Genomic DNA, 26,808 nt, shown 5'->3' on the forward strand with positions numbered 1-26,808 from the left:
ACATCCCGGGCACAGTAAGCGTTCACGCACATCCACGAACACACACAGGCACACGCACTCGGCACCCCCCGCAGGCCCCCAGGAAGCAGGAGTCATAATTATAAACAGCAGCGTCGGTTGGATCCAAGAGCTCTGGGGGGTTTACAAGCATTCCTTCTGCACCTACTCACGCCTCGGGACGGCTTGGCGAGACGATTACACCTCACACGCGGGGCCTGAGAGATTGAGGCAACGGGACTTGGGCACGACTTCTACCTGGGGTCGGGGGCAGCGAGTTCTTTTCCCCCAGGAACCGACGGAAGCCTAGGCCATAGCCAGGGGCTTGCATGTGGAGTGGCTAAGAGCTCTCAGGTCAGGCTAATCTGGAACTATCCTGCTTCACTCCTGGAGGGCTGGCTGTATGATCTGACGCCACTGCCGTCACCTCACTGAGCCTTGGTTGCCTCTTTTGTAAATGAAAACAAAAGGAATGGCACACGGATCACATGATATAACGTGTGTAAAGCACCCAGCCCAGTACCATTGAATTCAGGGGCCCTGTCGAGACCTGCTGCTGTCACCATTGCGACCTTCATACTTCATTCATTCATTCAACAAACACTTACTGAACTTGTATGTGCCAGCTCCATTCCAGGCCTGGGATGAGTGAGAAGACAACATCCTTTAGCCTTAATGGAGTTGACAGTCTAATTAAGGGGATGTAAAAACAAACAAATAAAAAAGATAATGTCTGGGGGAAGTGGGCAAAGGGAATTTGGGGTGGGGGCATGTAGAGTTTCAGTTTTGCAAGATTGGAAAGTTCTGGGGATGCCTTTTGCATCATGATGTGAATGTGCTTAGCACTACTGACCTATAACCTTAAACACAGTTAAGATAGTAAATTTTATGTTGTGTGGTTTCTGCTGTGATTAAAAACTACAATTTTGGAAAAACAGTGATGGTGCGGCAGGGACCAGCACTACGAAGAAAAGTGAGCAGATTCAGAGGACAGAAAGAGGCTGTGTTGTTGGGGGGAGGGGTGTGTGGCTGCAACTGGGACCAATGACGTGAGGCGGTGCTGGCTCTCTGGGGAAAGGCATTCCTACCAAAGGGAACAGTAGGTGCAGAAGTCCTGAGGCAAAAACCCTCTCGAGGGGGTTGGACGAAGACTGGGGCCTCCACGATGGGAGCAGAGTGAGTGAGGGGTGAGGTGGAGAGGGGCGGGTGGTTAAGAAGAAGCCAGAAGCCAGAGCACATAAGACAGGAGCATGGCAGCAGCCCACAAGAGGATTTTGAGCAGGGATGTGTCGTGATAGGACACACGTAATCGTCTTTCTTATCCTTTCTCCACTTGAAACTTGCACACGAGGAAGAATAAGCAAAGCCTTTCCCACAAAGAGCAAAACTGAGCCTTGAGCTCAGGCTGTGTGACTCCGCCCAGGCAATCGCCCTCTCTGAGCCTCACTCTGCCATTCTCAACCCGCCTGGGGTTGCTTCCAAAAGCTGATGGAATAATGGGGTGAGAATCCCCAGAGAACCAAAAAAGGGGACCAGGGAGCCCCTGAGCATCACCAGCTCCTTTGGCTTCACCTGCAGTCAGGAAGAAATCTGCTGGAAACCAATGCTCCCACAGAGAAGCGTTGCCAGGGAGATCCCAGAAGATTTGAAGTAAACCCTTTACTCAGGGCACAGAAAAAAAAGAAATGCATGATCTTCGGGGATAGGGACACAGGCCTGCCCTTTGCCTGGCCTGGTACTAGAGCCTTAAATAAATACATCAGCTCATCAACTCCCTGCCATCACCCCTAGCAGGCTGGTATGACCATGCACACATGCAGACGAGGAAACGGAGGCTCAGAGAGGTAAAGAGACTTCCCTGAGCCCACACAGCTTCTCAGGGGCAAGGCCAAGCTATGACTCCAATCTCTAAAGCCTAACCACCCAATCATGAGATAACACATACATATTGAGGGCCAAGGCCCACCTAGAAGGACACAGAGCCACGTAGGGAGAGACCCCCTTACACACCTTCTTCCCCAAGACAGAGTATATGGGTCACTACAGGGATTACTGGAACAGAGGACCATCACACGGAACCCTGGAGTATCTGAGTTGGAGGGGACCTGCACCATCGATCCGACCACTTTTCTCATTAGACAGACTTACCAGGGGGAAGGGACTTATGCAAGGTTCCTTAGCAAGTTATGGCCAAGACTGTTCCCCGGGACTCCTGACACCACCCCCACCCCGCCCCACCTCACCCCAGGCTGTGCTTTGTCCAACAGGCCACGATCCTAGGTCTGTCCCAATCAGTAGACCCTAAAGGTCCTTGCAGGTTGCTGTGAATGACCCACTTCTCCTGGCTGGCTGAGAGCAGGAGAGGCTGAGCACGACCACGGCGTGGGGGGAGCGTGGGGGGAGGTTCCTGTGCTCCCTGGAAGTACCTTAGCAGTGTTTACCAAGCTGGGGCCATCCAAATAGCTTCAAATGACAGGGCCCCAGGACCTGGAAGAATCCAAACCATGATCTTCTCCTGGGCCCCAGCAATTACGGGGTGAGTGCTAACCGCAAGGTGGACCCACGGGCTGTGATTTGCCCCTGTGTGATGGGTGCCTGGCGGGTACTAGGGGAGGGCTGGTGCTTCCAGGGAGCTCCAGGGACCACAGAGTCTGTAAGGGGCCTCTGGCGGCCTGGCAGGCGGGTCTCCACAGGACCCGTGTTTATAATAGAACTCGGTCTATATTTTGGTTTGGGAGCCAGATTAATCATTGCTTACAATGCGCAAGGAGAAACCAGACATCACCTCACGGTGGCTGCAGACAGTCTCTCTGTTGGCCGGGATGCTATCTGGGCTTCGGGCAGGGAGCGTGGGGGTGGGGGTGGGGGTCCTGTTTGTACCTGGGAGTCTGAGGAGCAATGTGTGCCTAGACCTTAGCTGGACTCCCGCTTGACCTCAGCGTGTGAACAGCTTCCTCGGCAGTAAAACGGAACTCGCCGTGCTTGCTGAGCACCCCACGAGACTCCCTAAACTTCTCAACCACTCCATAGTCCACTGGGGACCATCAGTGGGACAGAGAGCCCCACTGGACAGAAAGGATCAGCGAGGAAGAAACAGGCCAGGAGGCTGAGTGACTCATTCCATGATACTGCCCAAGTCCCTGCTCCTCTCTGGACCTCAGTTTCCCCCACTGGCATCTCAAAGCCTTGTGTCGGCTCAGAAACTGTAGGATTCAGAAACGGGTGGTTTATCCAAAAGCACAGTCCATCATGACCCATGAGCCAAACTCTGCTCACTGGGTACCTGAGACAGGACGGGCAGGAACCCACCATGTCTGTCTGGCTCATTCATTCAACCAATCATTCGTTCATTCAACTAGGGTTTGTTGAACCCCAAACACGACCCCGTGTTAAGCGTTAAGCACAAAGAATAAACTGGTGAGTAAAACAAACTCACTCCCTCCCTTCTGGAAGGTAACACATATGAAGGAGAAGCGCTCCTTAGCACTGATGTGCTAAGACAGTGTAGACAGCCAACCGGAAGGAGTGGCCTTGTAAACAGGCTTGAAGGAGGGGCAGGGTTGGACAGCAGAGCTCGGAAACAGTGGGCCTGGGCTCCAGAAGCCCAGGGCAGCCCAGCAGCAGGGGAATCTGGAAGAGGTTCTCGGGAGGGGCTCTGCATGGAAGTGGCCAACTCTGGCGGCACAAAGAGGGCCTGTGGCAGGGGGAGGGTTGCAAGAGGGAGCCGAGAGGAAGTTTCAACTGCAGTCCCAATTTTCTTCCATGAGTCATGTCTACATGGGGCGATGTGTTAAGGATTCTGAGGCTGCATCAGGGCTTGACAGGAAAGACCAATGAATGATGTCGGCCATAGGCAGGGGAGGAGGGAGGTATGGGACGGGGCAGATGCATGCGTCCAGCACTGTGTTCAGCCCCCCGTAAGGAAACAAGGGTGAGCACCTGCTACAGCTGATGAATGCCCCAAGGACACCTGAGAGTCCTGCCAGCCTAACGGGCAGAGACCCAGAAAGGCTAAGCAGGTGGGCGGGAGGACCAGGGGAAAGAGGCGGGACTTCTCTTGGGGGTGCCAGGAAGGTGCTCCTGGAGAAGATGGTGTTGGAGAATAGAATCAAGGGACAGACTCATGAAGATGAGCATGGAGGGTCAAACCAGGGGAGGGCACTGACATGGTGGCTGGGTAAGTCTTGGCTGGGGAAGGGCGGCTGTCCTGTCCATTGCAGGATATTTAAAAGTATCTCGGGCTTCTACCTGTTAGAAGCTGGTAGCCTCCCTCTCCCAGTAGTGATGGCCAAAAACGTCTCCAGACATTGCTAACTGTTGCTTGGGCTGGGAGCGGGGCAAAATCACCCCCAGTTGGGAAGCACAGTTCTAAGGAAAGAAGGCAAGATGGTCAGACCAGGGACAGCACAGGATTCCACCCTCCCAGTGTGCAAACAGGGTTCTGGTAGACTTCTTGGCTAGTGGAGGGTCGTTACCTGGTAACTAGGCAAGATGACTGATGGTACCAGATGGACAAGACCTTCAACGCTTTTCCTTTAAGATCACGATCACTCATTCATTCAACAAACATGCATGCAGTGCCTACAGTTCCAGCCCCATGCTAGTGCTGGGGCTAGAACATCTCATTTCACCTGACCTCTCCATGAATCCCAGCTGAGGCTCAGCAAGGTGAGGACGCTTGCCCAAGCTCACACAGCAGGAGAAGGGACAGAGCTGGGTTCTATCCAGGCCTGTCTGGCCTGGTCTGTGCACCGGCCCAGCCCTCGGGGGTTGGCTCGGCAAAGGCCTTCAGCAAACATTGCAGGCAGATGGCAGACTAAAGGACCTTCTTAGCCGGGGTGGCTGTTTTTCACTTAGTGGGCCCTCTCTTATTTGAAAAGCTGTCTCGCCAGTGCTGGGCAGAGAAGGGGCTTGAAGGTCAGAGACCTGGGTTCAAATTCCAACTCTGCGGCTTAGCAACTCTGCAGGGTCTATCTGTCAAAGCAGCAGCTCTCAGTCTCAGCAGCTCATGAGAATCTTGTACCTGGATCCCACTCGCACCAACAGGACCAGAGGCAGGGGCTCTGGTTAGAACAGCCCCCAGCTGGTTCTAACCCACAGTGAGGCAGGGGTGGAAGGTAGGGGGCACTGCTACTGAATTTCTTCTCCACGAGGCCCTTGGTGAGCTCGTTGGCATTCACTCAACACCCGTGCCAGCACTGCTGACCTGGGTAAGTCTGGAACCTAAGCGCATATTTGTTGAACAGTTAGAAGAATGAGTGATCAAGCGAATGAATGAATGAGGTCGATCTGAGCCTGTCTTCTCAGCTGTAAGATAGGCTTAATAGTGCTATCGTGAGGACACAATGTGACAAAGGAGAGTCACTCCTATGCCACCTCTAATTCGCCACACGACCTAACCTGGGAACCCTCCCAACCAAAACCCCCTTTCTCCTGCCTGTATTTATCCGTTTTCCATTTATCCTTCCATTTTTACTGTTTTTCTTTTCGGTATCTGTTGCCCCACCACGCACACAAGAATGCAGGCTCTGGGGGGACAGGGATTTTTGTCTATTTACTCAGCTCCCCGCCTTGCATCCTTCCCGGCATATAATAAGGATTCAATCACTTCTGTTGAATAAATGAATGAATGGGATTATGGGTGCCGCCCTGAGGTGACACCCCAAGTCAATGGGCCAGTGAGAAGAGGATGCCGACTTCACCTGTCACCCAGGTGTCCCCTCTCCCCCAAGGCTCCCCACACAAGACGAGGCAGAGAAGCCACTTAAGAGCATCAGGACAAAGTGGCTGCTGTTGTCACTGAAGACACTCATGGGAGGAGAGAGTGCTTACAGACCATGATGATTCCAGGTACCATTCTACCCATCGGTCTTCCTCTTGGTCCTCATGAGTGGTCAGGGGTCCCTGTCTTGGACCCCGAGGCACCCCCCCCCCCACCCCGCACCATGATCTGCCCACCAGCCTGCCACAGACCAACTCCTGCATGTCTGCCTGAGCCGGGGCCCCGAGGCCTCCGTGTCAATGGCTTTGCAAGTTTCCCATCCACACAGAGACTCTTCCTTAGTTGAGAAAAGATGCTTCTCCCTTCTCAGGTGAGCTGGTCCCTCTTGGATGGGGGCTCTGGGCCTCCCTGGACATCTGCTGAGAACAGGGAGCCCTGGAGTCCCGGCAGGAGTGGGTCTAGCCTGCTTTTCCCATCTCCTGCCGCCCCTGCTAGACTCCCACCCCCATGCAGAGCAGGACCACCACTGGCTGCTTTACGAGCCGCCACTGGAAAGAGACTTTTCCACTCACACCTCATCCATCAGAAAGTGCTGGAGCACAGAGGGGAAGCGAGTAGGGAGAGGGAGTCCCTGTGTTCTCTGAGTCAGAAAATACCATGTTTCCCCAGCTCACAGACAGCCACAGACTCCTGTCTGGGTCTGGCCTCTCCAGATGTATGCTCCGGCCTGCTCTGGCCATGGATGGTGGAGAAGATGCAGGAGACATAACGCTTCAAGTGCCACAGAGACCCTCAGATCAAGGACAAGATGGAGCCAGGAGATACCGCATCCATCCAGAGAAGAATCAGATGGTGACTGTAGACAGAGCGGGCAGCCGGGGCAGAAGCCAAAGACGCGGCTCTAGGCCGATGAACCTCCTGGAATCCCCCTCAGTAATCCTGAGAAACTAGTCGACCCTTGGCCTGCATTGTCCCCCCCCCCCCCCCCCATTTCCGGAACACCTACTATACACAGGCCCTGTGCTAGGCTCCAAACCAGACTCACAAGCCCTGATCTGTGAGGCTAGACTTCCAGCTGAAAATAACCAAGATGGGCAAATGGTCCTTGAGCAGAGTGGAGGCTCCTGGACGGAAGGTTGGGATTCCAGGACTGTCTAGAATAGGCATGAGCATGGCTGAGTCCTGAAGGATGGCAGACCCAGGCCGGGAGGCTAGAAAGCCCACTGCACAAGGCCAACCATAGAAAACAAAAGGTGTACCTTTCGTCCAAGAGGTCCTGGATTCCCCGAGAGCCCAGACAAGCCCACGTCGCCCTGCAAAACACAGAAATATGGGTGAGGCAGGGGGAACAGGAGCAGAGACACTCGTGAAATAGCAAGGCTGTCCTCACTCGGCCAACTGTCTGCGACCAGGACTTCTGGAGGCCCGGAGGCCTCTGGCGGAGATGAGGGCAGCTCAGTGGGTGGCTACCCAGCCCCTCCCCACTAACCCAGTCTCTCCCCTTGGTCTATTTTATACCCTGGACGTTGGCACAAGACACCATCTAGGGACACTAAAAACCGTGTCTGAAAACCACTGCCCCAGGGGACACACCACTTGTCTGTCCCTTTCCAATCTGCTCTCTCTGTCTGCATTCCTGAGAATGAGGTCCTGAGACCTGGTCCTGACACCCCTTCTCTTCTGCCCTTTCTTCCTCCTGGCTGGGCCTGGTGGGCAGTAGGGGGCATTTCTGCCCTGAGACCTGAGAACGGACAACCCGGGAGCAAGAGAGAAGCCCAGGCACTTGGACTTCGTCAGACCTGGATACGAATCCGGCTCTGCTTCTGACCAGCTCTGTGACCTCCAGCAAGCCACTTGCCTCTGAGGCCTCTCTGTTTTCTCATCTGCAAGCCAGGCCCGTCTGTCCTGTATTACAAGGCTTCAATGAGGAGCACAGGGGCATGCACGTGGATGTTTACACCCACCGAATATTTGCTGCATGAAAAAATGACCCATGAGGATGTGAAGGAGTGAGCCACCTAGGTCTTAGGGAAATCAAAGGGACCTGTGGCTTCTACGTGCCTAAGCACAGGAGGCTGGGTTGAGAAGCCATGTTCTGTCTGTCAGGAAGGCTCTTGGACTTGTGTCCAAGTTTCCATGAGAAACTTCGGGTCCCGTAGCCCTTCAGAGATAGGGAGCCCTGAATCTCTGGCCTGCTCCTTTCCCACCTCCTAGAAATCCACAGACCTGTCGGCTCAAATTAACCTCAGAGACGATTTTGAATGTTTGTTGGAAGCTTCCTGGGTGTGTGCTAGCAGAAAGCTTCTGCATGCCAAGGGTCACCTAGAGGGCCCTACAGAAATGCAGGACATTAGGCAAAAGATCACTCGCCAAGGGTGTGTCCACAGGCAAAAGCTGCTGTCAGTCTTACGGGCTGCGCCCCCAAAGAAAGTGCAGGGAAGGACTCTGGGTTTGGCATAGGGAGAGCTGAAGGACTTCAAGGCAAACACTAAAACCACACTCTTCTCTGGCTACTTGGCCGCCTCCCGCCTCTGACACACAGCGGCCTCTGCCGGGTCAGGGAGGTTTCCCTACGGTCCACTCCCCCACTGTCCTCGACGCTGGGGTCCCTGGAAACCTACCTTTGCCCCATCGAGGGCCTTTCCTGGTGAGAGCCCTGGGTCCCCCTTCTGTCCCTGAAAGAAAAATAATTCTTTCTAGAGTCGTCTAGAGAGGCTATCTCCCCACAACCTCTGCTCCAAGTCCTGCCCCCTGTTAAAAATGCCTTCCCATCCATCCCCCTCAGTCACATACCTCTGGGGGCGGGGGGTGTGTCTTTTCCAGTTCCGTTCTTCCCTGCCCTAACACCTTCCATAGCTCCCCACTGACTGCACGATGACATCTCTGAACTCCTCCTTTGGTGTCCCGTGTCTTCTACCATCTGGTTCCACCCACCCTCTGCAAACCTGGCTCTCTTTCCAGTTGCTAAACCCACACACAGGGTCCCTCTACTCCTTGCCAGACCTCTGCCCATCATCAGCCATGCCCTGTACTTCCCTGCTGTCAGGTCCTGGCTCAGGCCGTCTAGAAAACCGTTCCTCAAGTAGCATTCACCATACTATAGACATTTTCCAAAATGCAGCTGGAAGGTGTCCTCCCCACCAGCTGGTAGATCTCTGCAGACCAATCCTTGCACGTGCGTGTTGCTAGGACTGGCTCCTGACTTGTTCCCCTGGGCTCTCAGAGGGGTCCTGAGAGACGCATCGAGGAAGCATGCCCGATTCTTCTTGAATTTCTAGTACGCTCACCTCGCTGTTCTCCGTTTACCGAGGGTCAGCGTGGTAAGACCTTCTCACATCCGTGCACAGCCCCTCACTGTGTGCAGTACCCTGGTCTCACGAGATTCTCACAATAGCCTGATGGTGCGGGCAAGGAAAGTGTTATTACCCTCCTCCCCATCCACTTAGGGAAACTGAGGCTAGGAGGAGGAAAGGGATGATCTGAGGCCCCATGTTGAGGCCCAGGCAGAGCTAAGATAGACTCCTGAAGTTGTCATTCCCAAATCTGTGTTCCAGGAGGTCCTGAGACCCGAAGAGTTAGAATAGGCAGTACACTGGGGAGAAACCAGTAAGCGGCGGGTTCCCAGTCAGAGACAAGCACCCTTTGTGCCTAGCGTATGGGAAAATCCCCGTCGTGAGGATCCTGGCTCCTCTGAGCACGAGGCTAAGGGACAGGACCAGCGCGGTACAGCAGCTCTCTCTCTCTTCTGGCGCTGCCGAGGGCTCCTGGCTGCCAGCCTGCTCCTTTGGCCCAACGTGGCTCAGTTACTCAGAAAACAGTCCTTTGGAGAGTCGGTCCACCCTGATGTCACCTTCCAAGAACCCCTGATCTCTATCCCTCATGCTCACTCCCACACTCCCTCCCCAAGCTGGGCCCTGAGTCACAAGCCCTGGGCTGAAGGCAGGGAATCCCAGAGGGACCTCGGGCAAATCACTTCACATCTCTGAGCCTCCACTTCCTAGCCTTAAAATGGGGACTGCACAACAGACATGTGCACACGGACACGGCACACGTGCGCGTGATGGCACACGCACACCTGCACACAGGTAAGCGCACGTACATACACACATTCTCATGTAGGCACGTGCGTACGCATTCCCTCACACATAGGTGTACGCGCATGGGCACACTCACACATACGCACAGTGTGTGTCACGTATACACATGCACACGGGTGCATGCAAACACACACAGGCACACGGGTGCACGCTCTCATACACACACGCACACACACATCCGCCAGCGTCTTGAGTTTCTTGGCAAGGACCCAGTGAGATAATGGATGTGACCCATGGGAGAGGTAGTTTGGCCAACTTTAATTAGCTCCCATTCGGTCGCTTTCTTCATCGGAACCCAGCCCTTCTGAATCCTGGCTCTACTGCTCTCCACGAGAAGCCACTACACTCGAACAGGACGGAGCCTTAAAGAGGGCAGGTCTCTCTGCCACCAACTCCATGTCCAACACTGTGTCCATTCGTCCTCTTAACACCAGTGGTTGCAATTCAGGACTGAGCCCCAGGTTCAGAGAGGCCGGGTCACTGCCTGGGGTAACATGCAGGTAAGAGGCAAGGTCCTTCCAGGTCTGGCTAATGCCCACTCAGTCTGACTTCAAAGCACTCATTTACTCGTTGATGAATGAAAAGCCTGGCTGCTTCTCCAGCACTCACTCTGACCGGGTGACAGCCATCCCTGGGGGGAGACCAGGCCCTCCCTGTTGGAACACCAACCACCTGTCCACCTGGGCCCCTCCAGGTCACTTCTGCAGAACCCACCCTCTGGGACCTACCACCTTGCCTTGGCCGCCCCCACATACATCTCCCACCCTTGGCTCCTCACAAGTCCCACTCCAATGCCTTTTATGTCCATAGTGCAAATACAAAGCCAAGCTCAGGGCTACCAAGGATTCCAACGGCCAAAAAAGGACAGCAGCTTTTCCCCACCCCGCCCTCGCCCACCTCGGTCTGTGGCTGGTAGAGCAGCTGGGCTTGAGATGCAGTCAGGGGGTGGGCCTTCGTGTATCCTGTTCTGTCATTTTATAAAAGGGGAAACCAAGACTGAAGATATGATGGACTTGCTCCCTTCTCCGGGCTCCCTACCTGGGCCATTTCCGTCATGGGTAGATTTCTCTCTGCATTCTCAGCAGCTAGCAAAGTGCTTAGGAGGTAAGTCCTACCCAAGTACAACAGCCACAAGTACAAATACACAGTGAACATCTACTCTGAGCCAAGCTTTGGGGTGAACACAGAACACTACCATGGGGAACATGGCACAGTTCATGTTCATGGGGGCCTCTCGAAGGAGAAACCAGAGACCAGTAATGATAATCAGTGCTAGCATTTACTGGGTGCTCTTCTGAGCCCTGGACACATAAATCCGTGAGGTATCAACGTTCACCATCCCATTTCACAGATGGGTAGACTGAGGTACAGAGAGGTTAATTCACTTATCCACGGTCATAAAATATGTAAATGGGACTTTGACCCAGGCAAAGGATCTGGTTCCAGAGCCCAAGCTCTTTACCTGTCAATACACTACAGATTAAAAACTACCATCCAGGGTTAAGTGGAATAAGGAGGACATGAGGGAGAACTTGACCCAGACAGAGGGGAAATCCCTGAAGGGAGCTCCAGCTAAGCTAAGGCTGGAGGAAGTCAAGGAGGGAGGCAGATGAACTTTCAACTCCAGGGATGCTTGAAGCACCCCTGGTCAGGTGAAGGTGTGACTTCTGGGATGGAGAAGACTATATGGCTTCCCAGCCAGACTCCTACAGATTCCCCAGTGAGAGAAAGAAGGAATATGTAAGTCTAATTAATTGCTTACACATTGGTTAAAATGAGAACCTGGTTGCCAACCCAGCTCTCCAGCCAACAAGCCTATGTGACCCAGGGTGAACCCCTTTCCCTTTCTGCGTGGGGATTGGTACACCCTCCGAACAAGTTAACAGAGCCTCTGGGAACTAGAAGACATATGGGAAGGTATATCCTTAGCCATAAATGCTATAAACATAGTGGGAGTGGGGACTGTGCTGAGCTCCTTTTCTGCAGGTAGGGTTGGAAAGCAGAGGAATAGAGGGTTCAGAGAGGCCGAGATCTAGAGAGGGACTGACACAAAGGAGAAACACATCGTGAAGGATTGGGAAATTCTGGGCCAGAAGTCCCCTGCATAGGTCATCTCTAATCTAAGTACCCAGAACAGAGGAGACATCATAAAATATTTCACAAATGAGCAAATGAATGAATAGAATCTCAAGAGACTACTCTAAGGCTGGGATTGGCTCAGACGGGCTTCCACTGAAGACAGCCTGGGCCTCCCACTATCACTATGTCATGTGTTTAGAAGTTCCGGCCAATGCAATAGGGCAAGAAAAACAAATGGGACAACGAGCCTTTGAGGAAAAGGAGACAAAAGTATGTCCTTTTTTGCAAGCAATATGAGGACCTGTCTAGAAAATACAGGAGAACTAACTGAAATACTGTTAAAATCAATAAAATCACAGTACAGGGTGTGGTTATAAAATAAACACAAAAAGTACAAAAATACAAAAGTCAATAGTCCTCGTCAGTAGCTGACAGCCAGCTAGAAAATGGAATGGGGAAAATATTTCACTCATAACAGCAACAAAAATATAAAATTCCTAAGCAAAAACCAGAGCTGTGCCGGCCTTATACAATAAAACCTATAAAAGTTTACTAAGGGATGTTTAAAAACCTCAACCAAATGAGAAGACATGTTATGATTTTAGATAGGAAAACGTATTTTAAAACTGCTAATTCTTGGGCACCTGGGTGGCTCAGTGGGTTAAGCCCCTGCCTTCGGCTCAGGTCATGATCTCAAGGTCCTGGAATCAAGTCCCACATCGGGCTCTCCGCTCAGCAGGTAGCCTGCTTCCCCCTTCTCTCTCTGCCTGTCTTTCTGCCTACTTGTGATCTCTCTCTGTGTGTTAAATAAATAAATAAAATCTTTTAAAAAATAAAACTGCTAATTCTTTACAAATTAATATACACATCTAATATAATTCCAATGAAAATCTCAAAGATGTTTTTATGGAAATGATTAAGATGGGCATTAAGTTCATCTGACAGAATAAAGAGCCAGAAATATTTTAAAACAACAAGGAAAGAAGACACAAAAAGATCATAGATGTCATGTAAAGTAGTATTTTAGCAAAAAGTATACAAACAGAACAATGAAACATATTTGAATGGCTGGGAATAGACCTCACTCTATCATATGATAAGCAGTAGAGTCAAGGTTATTTAATAAATGGTTAACTGTGGGGGAAAAAAATAAAGTTACAGCTCCATCTCATACCCACCCCCCTATGAAGATTAACACCAGATGGTTTAAATTCTTTAAGAATACAAATGGGAAAAAAAAAAAAAGAATACAAATGAAACTATGAAATTACTAGAATATAAATGAATACCTATCTGATCATGTGGTGGGGAAAAAGTGTCCAAGTATAAACGTGAGGAACGATAAATTTTACATATGGGAGGAACCCTCTCTAAACTCCTGACATAAGTTCCTCATAAGTACGTGTTGGCTGTTATTGTTAGTCCAAAAAAAAAACATAAAACTTTTTATTTGTGAATATCATCATGAATACTCTTCAGGCAAACAGCCAAACTGAAATACACTCATAAGGCCGAGGAAGCCTGTGTACTCTTACTATGCAAATATCAGTAACTGTACAAATCCATAATGAAAGACAGTGTCCCAACCCCCCAAATAAACAAATGCATAAATGATAAAATACAAATGGCAAACAGATGTAAGAAAAGCCTTCTTCTTCTAGATGATCAACGAACTGAAGTGAAAACAATAAAGTGACTTTTAAAAATATCCTCCTCTGAGGCTAGCAACAGCATGACTGGTCAATCGTTCTAGAAGGCAACTGCTAATAAAACAGGCAAACCCATAAAGCACTTAAATGCAGGGTATATTTTAAATGACTCATACACATGTATGGGTGCTTGTACGTGTAGATACATCTGTATCTTTGTGTCTGTATGCATGCATTTTAATATGTTATATATGTATATTAACGTATATATTCTATTACATGAAAGCTAACATATATAGGTTAAGAAATAAAAATTCTGATTTCTTTATTTTGATTAAAAATATATGTGTGCTACTTATATAGAACTTGTATCTATAATATATACATACTCAAATATGATGTATATGTGACTTACTCTACAGAGGAAGGCCATAGAACTATGGAGCAAAATTGCCTTGTAGCAAAAAGCACATACAGGCTTTGGAGTTAGGCAGCAGAGGGTTCAAATCCTGTCTCTGCCCCTTATCACGAATGTGACCCTGGTCCAGTTACTTCATCACTTAGACCTTAGTGTTTTCATCTGTAAAATGGGGGTGGTAACATCTACCCCACAAAGGGCATAAAGCCTCTTGGCCAGTCCTTGGCCCCGTCCTCAAAAGGCAATCACCAGGCAGAGCCACTGCAGACAGCTTACTTTTTTCTTGAGACCTTCTAGACTATTCCACATGTTCCTTAATGCGCAGGCCCCACCTCTGTCATCAGAGGAAGGACAAGTGAAGGCTGGGACTTGAGAACCCTTTCTCCACTTCAGCCCCAACCAGCTCTGCCGGCAGCCCCCTGGCTCACCAAGTCTGCTCCTTTCCTGCCCGCCTCTCCCCCTGCCCAGCACCCCAGTGCCAGAGGGCCCCTAATCATCCTGGGGAATTCACTGCACTGAGAAGGCCACACCAGGAGTAGAGCAGCCGCCTGCCAGGAAGAGTGGGGCTGGGCTCCTTCTCCTCTGGCATGGGCAACCCTGGCCCTCCTGCATAGCTGGAGCACGACTGCCTCCAGCCCAGGGCCCCTCACCTTCCCCCAGCCCTGCATCCCCCCTGCGTGCACCATGGTGCACATCAACATCCCCTGCACAGCCACTCCGGGCCTCCCTGCTGGCTGCCAGCCAGGCCCTGCTTCTCAGGCTGCCCAGCGGCCTCTGCAGACCTCATCTGATCATGTCACCTCTGCTAGAAACCGTTGCGTGTCTTCCTGTTGCTGCTTGGATGAAGCCCAAAAGCCTTACCACCACCTCCCAGGCCTGCTGCCCAACCTGGCCTCCTCCTGCCCCTGTGCCTTGTCACCTGGTGCATTTCAAACCTCAGTCTGACCCATCTGCCCTCCAGGAAGGTGAGCCTCAGCTCCTAGACCGGCCCAGTCTGCACTGCGGCAGGCATCCCAGGCCTCTCACATGGAGCCACGATCACGACATGATTCTGCATTTGTCAGTGGGATTAGCTTGTTTCCACGAGGGCAGGGACTGTCCTTGCTGGGGTCCCAGTACAGGGCCAACGCCTTGCCCATACTGACAGCTGACCCTTCCATGGGCCAGCACTGCTCGAAGTAACTCGGTTACTCCTCGTGACAACTCAAGGGGGCAGCGGCTCTTCCCCTCCATTTTCTAGGTAAGGAAACTGAGGCACGGAAAGCTGAAATAATGTACCCAGAGTCAGGGAACTGGGACGTGACAGAGCTGGGATTTGAACTTCAATCATCTGGCTCCAGGGTCTGTGCGCTTAACCTCTGCCCTTTCCTGCAACAACACATGTGGGTCGGTTGGTGATATGAATCAATCCAGTGACTCAACCCTGGGCCTCCGAGGTCAGCCAGCGCTGTCGTCCTAGGGGCATGATTCAAAGTCCCGGATCCTGACCCCACGTGGGAGCTGACCTTCTCTCTCCTTGATGGATCTGAACATGGGGTGTACCAGTCTATGGCACATGGGTAAGGCCTTGGGGTCTGGGGGAGGAGGGTCACACTGTAATGGCCCTACAAGGGTCTTCCAGCAAGGATCCCAAAGCAGTTCTGCCAGTGCTGGTCGTGGCCAGTAATGCCGGGCAAGTCACCTCGGTGTCTTTGTGACTCAAGTCCTTCATTTGATCCTCCTCCCCTTCTAGATCCTCCTAACCCCACTGGTCTCTTCCACCACTCAGTCTTCATCCCACAAGGCCATAAGCTCCCGAGGGCTCCATAACCTCACTGAAGCAATGAGCGCACGGTGACCCGTCCAGCCAGAGTGCGGCCTCCCTGCCACCTGGGCACACCCTTCTGTCTGACTGATTTCTCCATCAACAGCACACAGTAGGTGTTCAATAAACATCTGCCAACTGAAAGAGATGATCGGATTTGTTGGGGGGGGCCACGATGGCTCTAGAAGGCAACATTGTGTGCAAGAGGGGGAGCCAGCATGGGGCCTGGGGGAGGCCAGCCCTCCAATCCCACCAGGTCACCTCCCAGGCCCAATGGATCTGGGACACAGGGAGGACCTTCTCCCCAGAATCATACCCTGGGTGCAGATATAGACCATTCGCTGCCAAGCTCAGCTCAGTCAGGAATTCCACTCTGGGAGAGCCTCTGCTTTAACCTTGTCCTGGCCACACCTCAGATCAAGGGCAGCCCAAGGGCAACCCTGAGCCCAGCCAACTGGGGCCTCCCGCCCAACTGGCCTGTCCTGGGGGCATTTGTGCTTACCCCTAGGCTGCAAGCCAGGTGTCTGGCAAAGGGCATGGCTTTTCCCCTTGGCGCTTTATGCAAGCACTACTGGCAGAAGCAGCCTCCCACTGCAGTGTATTTTCTGGAACCCACACCCTTCTCTGTTATACGCAGAAGCAGGCAGGCATCCCGTCCAGCAGACCCCACATCCACACGCTCCAGCCCTATGCGGCCTCAGGAAGAGGGGTCACCTGCCAGATATAAGCCTCCCTCAGCACCCAGAGCTACTTCTCCAAATGGAGGGAGAAACAGCTGGGGGGGCCCCCGTCCTGCCTCAGCACATCTGCTGGTGGGGGGATGGGAGTGGGCTACGGGCCAGACTGGGGCTGCCGCGGGCCTGGGGCTGGGGCCCTGCCGTGCGGGACCGGCATGGACCGGAGGAGGGACCTGTGGAGCATCTGCTGCTACAGAAGCAAGGAATCAATCTGGAAGCTGGACAGAGTGCAGAAGCCAGGGCGGGAGCGGGACAGAGCGGGAAGCTCCAGACAGGACAGTCCGGGAGCAGACCCAGAATGGCGTGTTCCTGAGCAAACCTGGCAGTTCAGAACAGCTGGGTCCTCAGCCCTTGGAGGACCCCACGGCCTCAGAGCCCTGAGTCCTGTGCAGAGCAGAGGGGGAGCAAGGGGGCTCCTTCTTTCCGCCTAGCCCAAAGGGGGCAGGTCCTACATTCATTTCCTAGACGGTGCCTTAATGTGCCCGCGCCTCCGTTTCCCTATCTGTACACAGGTATGGGATCTCCTCCCATGTTTTTGGGTCTTTGTGGGGATCAAACGAAGACAAGCGACTCAAGTACATGCACTGGGCACAGTGCCCATAGTAAGGCCCTGCATACAGGCGATTGTTTTTGTCTGTGTTTGCCCAGGAAGACAGCTAAGCTATCAAACCCTGCACCATTCGCCTCATTAAAACCACAGCACTTCGGGGGCGCCTGGGTGGCTCGGTGGGTTGAGCCGCTGCCTTTGGCTCGGGTCATGATCTCAGGGTCCTGGGATCGAGTCCCGCATCAGGCTCTCTGCTCAGCGGGGAGCCTGCTTCCTCCTCTCTCTCTCTGCCTGCCTCTCTGCCTACTTGTGATCTCTCTCTGTCAAATAAATAAATAAAATCTTAAAAAAAAAAAAAAACCCACAGCACTTCTGGACACTTGCTGGCCATGGGACACCCAAGGTCTCTGAGCTTGCTCTGGTCCCCAGCCCAGCCCTCGCCATGTGTCCCAAACTCCCAGATAAGCTGATGGGCGCCAGAGCTGGCCTTTGGAGGCGGCATGACCTGGGCACCAGTCGGTTAATGGCTTTCCCTAAAACACTCCATCTGCCCAACAGCCTTAGCAAAGAATGACCTTGGGGCTGGCCACCGGGGTTACCCCACGGAGGACAGACTGGGCCAGGCGGTGTCCTAGCCAGGCACCCCTCTGCCTTCCCTCTGGGCCTGCTTCACGCCCCTTCAGCACAGCCCCCGTGCTCTTGGCTCCCCTGACCTCGCAACTGCTTTACCCTCCTCCAGTCTCCAGCCGTTCCTGGAGACCTCCCCATGACCTAAATGTTGCTGGCTGGGCACACTTTTTGGCGCTCATACCAAGTGCGGCCCTGGACAGCCCTGTTTGCTGCCGGAGTGCCAGGAACAGAGCGGGGGCCTCCGGGGCTGGGGGCCCAGCAGGTGGGCCACTCAGGGTGCCACTCACTCTGGTCTCTGTGGTCTCCTGGTAAAGTTAACTGAAACATTCCAGGAGGGCTCCTTGGGGCAGGTGGCATCTGTGCGGTCGCCTCCACCCCTCAGGGCTCATCTCCAGCTCAGTGCTCTGCAGAGAGCTCCAGAATGTCTGTGTCCAGGTATCATCTCCACCTGGGAGGGCTCCCAGTTCCCAAATGAACATGGCCCTCACCTTCCTTCTCCAGGGTAGCCCGGTCGGGTCACTGAGGCTAACGCCAGGGTGTCACTGGTCTCCTATAGCTCACCCATGGCTTCGTTCTCTCTAACCCCCCTCCACACCGTGAAGGCATCCACTTCCCCTCCTCCCACACCCCTAAGCTGGCTGGGCTAGCCTCACCCCTTCCCTATCCCCTCCCCCACCCCCAGGGTCTCCCTGTCTCTGCTCTGGTCCCCAACTCCTGTCCACATCCGCACGACATCCAGCCATCGTTCCGAAACACGACCATGTTCCTCACCAGCTCCAAAGATGACACGCCTCGCAGTATAAATCTGAAGACCCAGTAAAATTTCCGCCTCTAGTCCGACATGCAAGACCTTCCCTCTTTGGCAGCAAATGACCCGTCTTCCTGTTCTCCTAGGGGGCTCTAGGCTCCAATTGCCCTTCTCTCCCTAATCCCTCCCCCAACCAGAAGCTACACTTCAAGTCCTCACGGTGCCTACCACTTGGGAGGCTTTCAGGGGGCGCCCATGGCACAGAGCCCCTCCCAACAGGGGCCCCTAGGAAGCATAGCCCCAACCCCAGCACCCCCCTCCATGGCCCTATCCCCAGAACCCACAGCAAATACTCACTTTGGCTCCAGGAGGGCCAGGGAGGCCTGGATTTCCGTAAGGCCCAGGAGGACCCTGAAAGGGAAAAGAAACAAAGAGATGAGGGAAAATGGAGGTCACTCCACTCCCTACAGCAATGCCTGGCAGGAGCCCTCCACCCACTGGGTCTTCTCAGCTAGCCAGAAGCTTCTCAGCTTCTTAGCAGGACTGTCATGGCGGCCTACTTTTAGGGAGGGCCCCCTTGATGCCCGGCCCCACCGTGAACACCTGCCATCCATTACCTCATTTTACTCTACTAACCCAAGAGGCAGGGACTATCATTATTCCCACTTGGAAGACAGAGCCAGTGCTCAGAGAGGTTGAGAACTTCCTCAGGTCATTCAGCTGCTCGGGGGCCAAGCTAGAGGTCAGCCTCCGATGTGTGACTTCGGAGAACAAGGCCTCAACCTCTGGATTTTTCTTGACTGCCTCCTGGCTCTCTCCCCCTGGCCCAGCAGCCCTTCCCAGGCTGGCTTCCTGGGCTCAAAGTGGACTTAGCTACCTCCTTCCCTCCACCGCTGCTCGTCAGTGCTCTGTGCCATTCCCATCATCTGGCGTTTCCTTATGATCTGTTCCCTCCAACTGCCACCAGCCCTGTCCTTCGAGGTCCTGCTGACATGCCACCTCCTCCAGTGGATCTTCTAGGACTTTGGCCTAATGGCACTGCTCCTTTTTGACTCCAATGGGACTGTGATGTGAGCCTTTGGAGTCAAGAGCCCAGTGAAGGGAAGACTTGGCGCCTTCTGAACAAAGGAGCCTCCTCCTGTGGCCACAGCCCAGCCAGAGAGCTCTCCCTTAGGATCCTATGAGCTCTGAGCTGACAGGTCCTCTAGGGGCCTTGAAGCAGCTAGAAAGACTGGGCCCAGAGTGTCAAAGAGTCTTGGCCAAGTCACACAGCAGAGAGGTGGCCAAGTGAGGGCTGGGACCCAGGCCTGCTGGCTTAGGGTCCAGGCTTTATTCATGGCACCAGATTTTCCCAGGTCCTCTCTGAATCCTGCAGAACAGCTGGAGCCTGTTATGTCCACTTTCTCCAGCAAAGGCCCTGGGTTAGGGTCTTGCAGCCAATAATAGAAACAGAGCCTGAAGAGTTGGGTCACTCCCCAGAGTCTTTGTCCAGCAGGAATAATCTGGAGCATGGGGGGTGGGGAGAGACGGCTCAAGAAGCCCAGAGGTGCCCCACCGCGCCAACTTCTAGACACACTGCCCTTGTCACTGGCTCCTCTTGACTCATCTGGCTGGCTGTGTATGAACTTGCTTCCTTCCTCCCTCTCCGAGGCCAACTTTCCAGCTGCAGCCTGTCACATTCCATCCAAGACACCTCCCTCTTCCTCGATGCCTGCCCAGGGACCCTCCCCTTCTCTAAACACGTTGAAAAGGAACAGTGTTCCGAAGCTCACTCGGCCTGGGGAACGGACAACGGTGTCATGGGGGACCCTCCTTCTAAAGTAACCCGCTCTCCAGCCCTCTCCAGCATTCCACCCAACACGGTCTTCCAGCACAAGGACGGGACCTGGAACCATCTGTGAGCAACCCCCTTCCCCAGCCTCACTCTCCCCGACAGTCCTCGGAGTAGCTAGGACCCCGCCGGTCTTTAAGGAATATGGAAGACCTGAGATGCTCACCCCAGCCCAGATTCCTGGGGTCTAACCTCAGAGCTCAGATTGAACTGGGCCTAAGATGGGGAGGCGTGTTTGAGAAGGGGCCCCTGACCAACACTCCAGAAGCAGGCATGGGCTGTGGGAGGCCAAGTGTGGCTACCTTCTCCTCAGTTGTGCCCCCAGTTGCCCCAAAAATGGCGGGCTGGAGTGCTCAGCTACCCACCCGGCCTGTAGCTTGTAGAAGCAGGGGCTTCCTGCTTCCTCGCCCCCCCCCCCCACCTCCCCATCCCTCTCCCGCCACTGCCTTACAAAGAAACGGAGCACATAGTTGACCGGGAGCCAAGCAGACCAATACTATAAATGCTGCGGCCCAGAAAGCCGGGTATGAGGAGGGCCCAGGGATTCCCCAACATCCTTACACAGGCTGGGGAATTATGTGGAGGTAGGAAGGGGGATGCCACTGAGCTTTGGACAACCTCTGGTAGGGCCCTGCCACTCCCTGAGCCCCAGAGCAGTCATCGTGCAGAGAGGAGCTGGGATGGTCTACTTTTTGCATTCTACTATCTCTGGAATTTTATGATCTATGGAATTTCCAGCCTAGAAACAGGATGATGGCGGGGAGGTGGCGAGGGGGAGGGGTGCGTGGTGGGGAGGGAGAGCACACAGAAAGCCCGAGAAGGAGGATGGGAGAGGCATTCCCTCACTCAAGGAATTTCACAGCTGGGAAGAACCTTGGAAACACGGTTCCAAGGAAATGCCTTGGCAGTTCCTGAGCGGACTCCATGCTTTATAGATGGGAAACTGAGGCCCAGAAAAGGGAAGGATTTGTCTAAGATCACACAGCTTCTGGGGGGAAAGGTTGTTGACTCCCAGACTAGAACTGCTCAGTAACCATTTGCCTAGCACCTGTTGGGTGCAGGGCACCCTGCTAAGCAGTGTGTTGAGAAAGAGAAAGAAACAGGGCCTGGCTCTGGCCCAGAGGGGCTTGTTTGGGTAGAGAGAAAAATCAGTGCGATAGATGGTTAAGATCACAGGTTCTGGGATCAGACTGTCTGGGTTCCATCCTAGCTCTAGCATTGACACTCTGGTTGACTTTCTCCAAAGTAACCAAACCTTTCTGAGCCTCAGTTTCCTCATCTAGAAGCATGGGGACGACGTCGGAACCCATTTCTTGAGAAGGCTGGGCTGGTGGGATGAGATCACGCAATCCGCCAACAGAGGTCAGCGGTCTGCGTGAGCTTTAGGAAAGTCATCCGTGCCATCCAGAGCAGCGAAAACCTGCTGCAGGAACTCAGAGAAGGGGGCGGTCGTCAGCAAACGAGATGGCATTTGATCTCAGCAGGGGACGGAGAAGGAGCTTACAAAGAAGGGCACGCCAGGTCAGGGCAAGAGGCCGACCTAGAAAAGGTGCAGAGGAGGCATTCGGAAGGGTAAACTGCCTGCTAAGTCAAAGGGCCTCGTTCTGCACCCAGGCTGCAGGAACCCTGGTACTTCCGGGGTCCCCAACTCTGGGTAAGTCCTCCACGGAGACTCTGGAGCCAGGAGGAAATGCTGCCTCAGACAGCAGATTCCAGAGCCCTGGGCCCAGAGAGCACAGGGCCAGGTCTGGAGTAATTGCATAACCAGAACCATCCGCTGGGCTCCGAGCTAAAAATATGCCCCAGGCAGCTGTCTCTGCCAGAGCCTTGCCAGGCACCCAGCGTGGGAAAGGCTGATTCAGCCTGGGTGCAGGTGCCAGGCGTCACAGGTCTGAGCCCTCTTGGGAAAAGCACAGATTTTTCTCCCAGAGGACCCCCAGGGGTGCCAGCATATGGTTCAGGGACGAGATTCCCATCCTGGCTCTTCCATTTCCTATATGTTCGGGCTTTCTCATCCCCAACATGCGAATGATTATCCTGGTGCACAGGGGTTCTGGGGCAGGGGAGAGGGGCTCAAACAGAGCATGCAAGGCATAACATGGGAGTTCTTTTCCACACCAAGGCTCAGGCCAGCTCCTCTCTGACGCTGCAGTCCTGCGAAGCCATCCTTCTCAGACAGGAGATTCCAGAGCCCTGGGCCCAGAGAGCACAGGGCCACCTCTGATCAAACCTCTTGGCATGGGGAGCTCCCCCGCTACCTTGCCCGTGTCGGCATCCCCACCCCAGGATGGCCCTGTGGAGTTAGGAGGAGGGACACAAGGGTCAAGTCCTCCCAAGGCAGCTTTTTTCCTGGACGAACGCTGAAACCCATTAGCTCAGAAGAATGTGGTAGGCAGAAACCACCTTCTCCACTCCAGGCTGCCAAGGGTGATATCCACCACGAACACCTGAGACCCTGTAAGAGGTCACTGCTGTCCCCATGGCATGCCCGTCCACACAGCGCCCCCAAAGAGCCCTGAGTTCGCGCCAATGGACAAAGTGAAAAATGGGTGCTGGGGGGAGGCAGGAAACAGTCTGGGGACACACAGCAAGTCTAAAACTTCAGGGGCACTGGCTCCCCAAAGAGCCAGCGGGAGACCCAAAGGACAGCATGTGATCACTTACCCGAGGCCCCCGTGCACCCGGGGGTCCGGGGAGCCCAGGCAGCCCAGGGGGACCCTGAAAGAAAAAGCAAGAAGACAGCGTCAGTGCCACGGGGCAGCAGGGAATGGGTTCAAGCAGCCGTTCCACAAGCATCTCCAGAGCTCTGGGCATGGATACTCCACGACTGAGGAGAGGGGTTCTCTGTGGCCTAAGGAACTCCTGCTCTTTGGGCCTTCCTGGCCTTTGCAGCTGCTGTTTCACGGTCTTTGAAGTTTTTGCCTTTTATCACTCAGCAAACTTACCCAGGGTGCCACCTCCTCCAGGAAGGCTTCCCAGATCCCTCCCCTAGCTTGAGTCAAGTCCCTGCTTTCCATTTTTTATTTATATATTATTTGGGGAATTGTCTGCCCCAAAGCCTGTCTCTCCCACTAGACCATGGTCTCCTCAAAGGATCTAATTCTCTCTCCCCAGGGCTCAGTTAAATGTCTGATAAGATAAAACACAAGAAGGGCGCCTGGGTGACTCAGTGGGTTAAAGCCTCTGCTTTCCGCTCAGATCATGGATTCCAGGGTCCTGGGATCAAGCCCTTCATCGGGCTCTCTGCTCAGCAGGGAGCCTGCTTCCTCCTCTCTCTGCCTGCCTCTCTGCCTACTTGTAATCTCTGTCAAACAAATAAATAAAAAATCTTAAAAAAAAAAAAAAAAACCAGCAAGAGACCTCAGAGCTCAGCCAAGTTCTCTGCAGAGCCGAACAGGGAAGGGATTTGCCCATGGTGTATCTGTGCACATGGAGAGGCCGTACAGCATATAGGGTATAGACAAAGGCTTTTGCATCAGACAGGCCTGGGTTCAAACCCCGTGCTGCCACTTACCAGCTGGGTTTGGGCAAGTTCTTCAGCCAGCCTGTGCCTTTAAAACGGGGGCAAGAATACCCTCTTCACAGGACGGTCACAAAGATGAAATGAGAGATAGTGAACATTTAACACAATGACTGGGGTCTAAACATCACTCAAATGTTCCATCTGTTCAGGAGTCACAGCCTGATCCAACTTTCATCACTGCTCCCAGAGAACTCGCAATAGCCCCCTCATTGGTCTCCCCATGTCCACCTCCTCTCCCCTCCTGTCCTCCTCACCACAGCCCTGTTCATCTTCCCAAAGTACTCTCCTGCTCAACGACATTCAATGGCTCCCTATTTCCCACAAGAGAAAGGCCTAACCCTGCAGCATGGAAGGGAGGCAGCCAAGCAGACTTACTGAATGGAGGGCTGAACTTCGTTCAAATTCCAGTTTTGCCACTTAATCACTGGAGACTTTTTGCAAGCCCTTCAGCCTGAGTATCCACTGCTCCCCATCCCCATGGGGTCAGGGGCCACTGCCCCGTCTACCCTGAAGGCATCAATGAGAATTAACTAAGTGCCTGATGTGAGGAACTGAACACGGAGCCTTCGAAGGAAGCCTGGCTTTCGAGGATGTGTGAGGCCTGGGGAATTCATTTGTTTCAAATAACCATCAACGAGATTCCAGGTTTCCTGCCCGGAGTTAAAATCAGTGTTGAAAACCCAGTACGGTTTGGCTGGTAATTAATCCAGATCTCACGCTGGGCAGCCTCGGTTAACAGTTCTGGCCTACGAACACCACGTGCTTGCTCGGCCATGAATAAAAATCAGAAGAGAGATCCAGACAGGCAGATATGGGCACCAAGGCCCCGGGGCACTGGAAAGGACCTGGGGTGGGGGTGGAGGTGGCTGCGTGGCCTCAGGCAAGTCCCAGATACCTCTGAGCCTCCAGGGACCTTTGGCCAAATTGGCAGCGGTCTTCCTTCAATCCAGAGCCCAGGGGCTGGGTGGCTGTTTCTCCTCCCCTATCTTGTTCAGCAGGTTTCCCTGCTGGGATTCAGGCCAGGCTCCTCTCAGCTCCTCCCCAGGGAACGACGGCAGAGCCCCAGGAACCTGGGTTCACACTGGGCGCCCCCGCATGGGCTCTGGGCACGCTACTTCTGTCGAGCCTTCATTCTCCAAGTGTGAAATGAGGATATGAAGGCCCCTGGCTGACAGATAATCTGTAAGAAGTGCTAATCCTGGGGCCTGGCACACAGTTAATGCCCCCAAAGTTAGCTGTTGTTTCTGTTAAGCAAGCTTCTGTCAGTTCCCCAACTCAGAATTTTAAACCGCCCTCCTTGGCATCTGTTTTGCAGGAAGAGCAAAGATTTCCCTTTCCAGAAGGCCCTCGTTGGCCCTGATCTTCCAGGTGACCCAGAATTAAAGGGAAATGCAGGGACTCGGGCTATGCTGTATCGTTACCCAGGATCGTCACCCAACCCTTTTAGGAGATGAGACCCCGAAGAGCGCCTCAGAGCAGCAAAGCGATTTGCCCAAGTCCACACAGCTAACAGGCAGAACCTGGGTTCAATCTAGGACATCTGATTTGCTCTCCTCTCTTGGGCAGCTTCCATGCAGAGAATCTTGGCTAGGTATGTCCTGATGCGGTGTGCAGCCTTGGCTAAGACCCTTCCCCTCTGCAGGCATCTAGGGAATGAGCATCCCAGAACCTTCCCAACCCGGGCCCTTCTGCGTTGCCGGGTGGCCACGATTTCCTTTTCCAGTTATCGGGCAGGACAGGAAAGGAGGTCACCGTGCCCAGCTCACAGAGAGGAAGGCCAGGGCCCAGCGAGGCCGGGCTCACGCGGGGCTCCAGGGAAAGACAGTCTCCAGAAGGTAGAGCTCCCTCAGGGACCCTGGTGGGTCTGCGTTGTGGAGGCCTGGACATTCCCTCTTGGCATTTCTTCTGCCCCAGAAACAGGGGCATCCAGGCTGGGAATCTGACTTCACCCACAACATCTGCAGAGCAGACTCTGAGTGCCAGCTGAGACCCATGGCCCAGCCTGGTGATGTCAGTCCGCAGCCCGGCTCCGTGTCATGGTCGCCCAGCCCTCAGCTGCAGGCCTGGCCAGGCTCTCCTCTACCCACCCTGGGCGGGGCTACCCAGCAGCCCAGCTGCAGCCGCAGGCCCAACCCTTCCCCATTCAGGACTTACTTTGTCTGTGGGCAAGTGAGGGTGGGCACCCCCTGCCCACTCTCGCCTGATCCGAGACCCTGTCTGTTCTCCACGCAGTGGAAAAACGCTGCCATTTCTTTCCAGGGCCTGAAGCCTGAGCGGGTGACTCTGGGATGATTCACGAAGGCCGGGGTGGGATTTTCCACTCCACGCTGCAAACAACGGGGCCTCTGAGAGGGCCCAGAGCAGAGGGGGAGGGGCGCGGGGGCCACGGGCCTGCCTGGGGGAGGTGAAGGAGGCCTGGGCTCTGGAGCTCGCACAAACACAGCCATGGAAACAAACAAGCAGCGGCTCTGGGCTTTCCCGGGGGGTCCTGGCCTCCAACAGCAGGACCTAGGGGAACCCTGTCCCATGGAACAAGTCCACCCTTGTGTCCAGCTGCAAAAGCCCGCCTGCCAAGCCTTGCAGAAAGAAGTAAGTCCTGGCTGGCACGGCCCGTGGCAGCAAGCAGACTGGTTCTGGGATCTGGGAGACCTGAGTCCCAGCCTGCGTGTGCTGCTAACTGCTGGTGACCCTATGCTGGGACTCTTCAGTCTCTGGGCCTCTGCTCCGTGCCTGTGGCTTGATGGGGAGAGGCAGGGGCCCTCAAAGGGCCCTCCCACTTCCGACCATCTGAGCGCACCGTTATTCCCAAGAATAGCCCTCAGGGCTCTGAGATTTTTTTCCCCCAGTCTCTGTCCTAGGGAAGGGCCTCCTGGGCCAGGGCTTTTCTGTATGGCCTTACACAGATTACTGCATCTCCACGTGCCTCCAGGCCTCAGTTTGTCCAGCTGCAAAATGGGGATATAACATCCAGCTTCCAAGATAAAGTATGCAGGTGCTGGTTTTTCTCCACTCGCTCCCCGGGTCTC

The 26,808-nt window shown here is 53.9% G+C and overlaps 1 protein-coding gene across 7 annotated transcripts in view; it reads right to left on the reverse strand.

Moving 5' to 3' along the window:
* The window catches only part of COL27A1 (collagen type XXVII alpha 1 chain), a 136,894-nt gene that overhangs the window by 92,450 nt on the left and 17,636 nt on the right, over window positions 1-26,808 (reverse strand). For 6 of the 7 annotated variants that reach the window (XM_059410975.1, XM_059410977.1, XM_059410980.1 and 3 more), the window contains exons 4-7: window positions 22,924-22,977; window positions 18,786-18,839; window positions 8,341-8,394; window positions 6,979-7,032 (exon numbers count right to left, since the gene is read on the reverse strand). In XM_059410975.1, coding sequence (XP_059266958.1) covers window positions 6,979-7,032; window positions 8,341-8,394; window positions 18,786-18,839; window positions 22,924-22,977 — 216 coding nt within the window. The remainder of the gene's footprint in view (window positions 1-6,978; window positions 7,033-8,340; window positions 8,395-18,785; window positions 18,840-22,923; window positions 22,978-26,808) is intronic. The other variant, XM_059410979.1, reaches the window with a different exon arrangement.

This window comes from Mustela nigripes, chromosome 9 (genome assembly GCF_022355385.1).
Source record: "Mustela nigripes isolate SB6536 chromosome 9, MUSNIG.SB6536, whole genome shotgun sequence".
Classification (NCBI taxonomy): Eukaryota; Metazoa; Chordata; class Mammalia; order Carnivora; family Mustelidae; genus Mustela; species Mustela nigripes.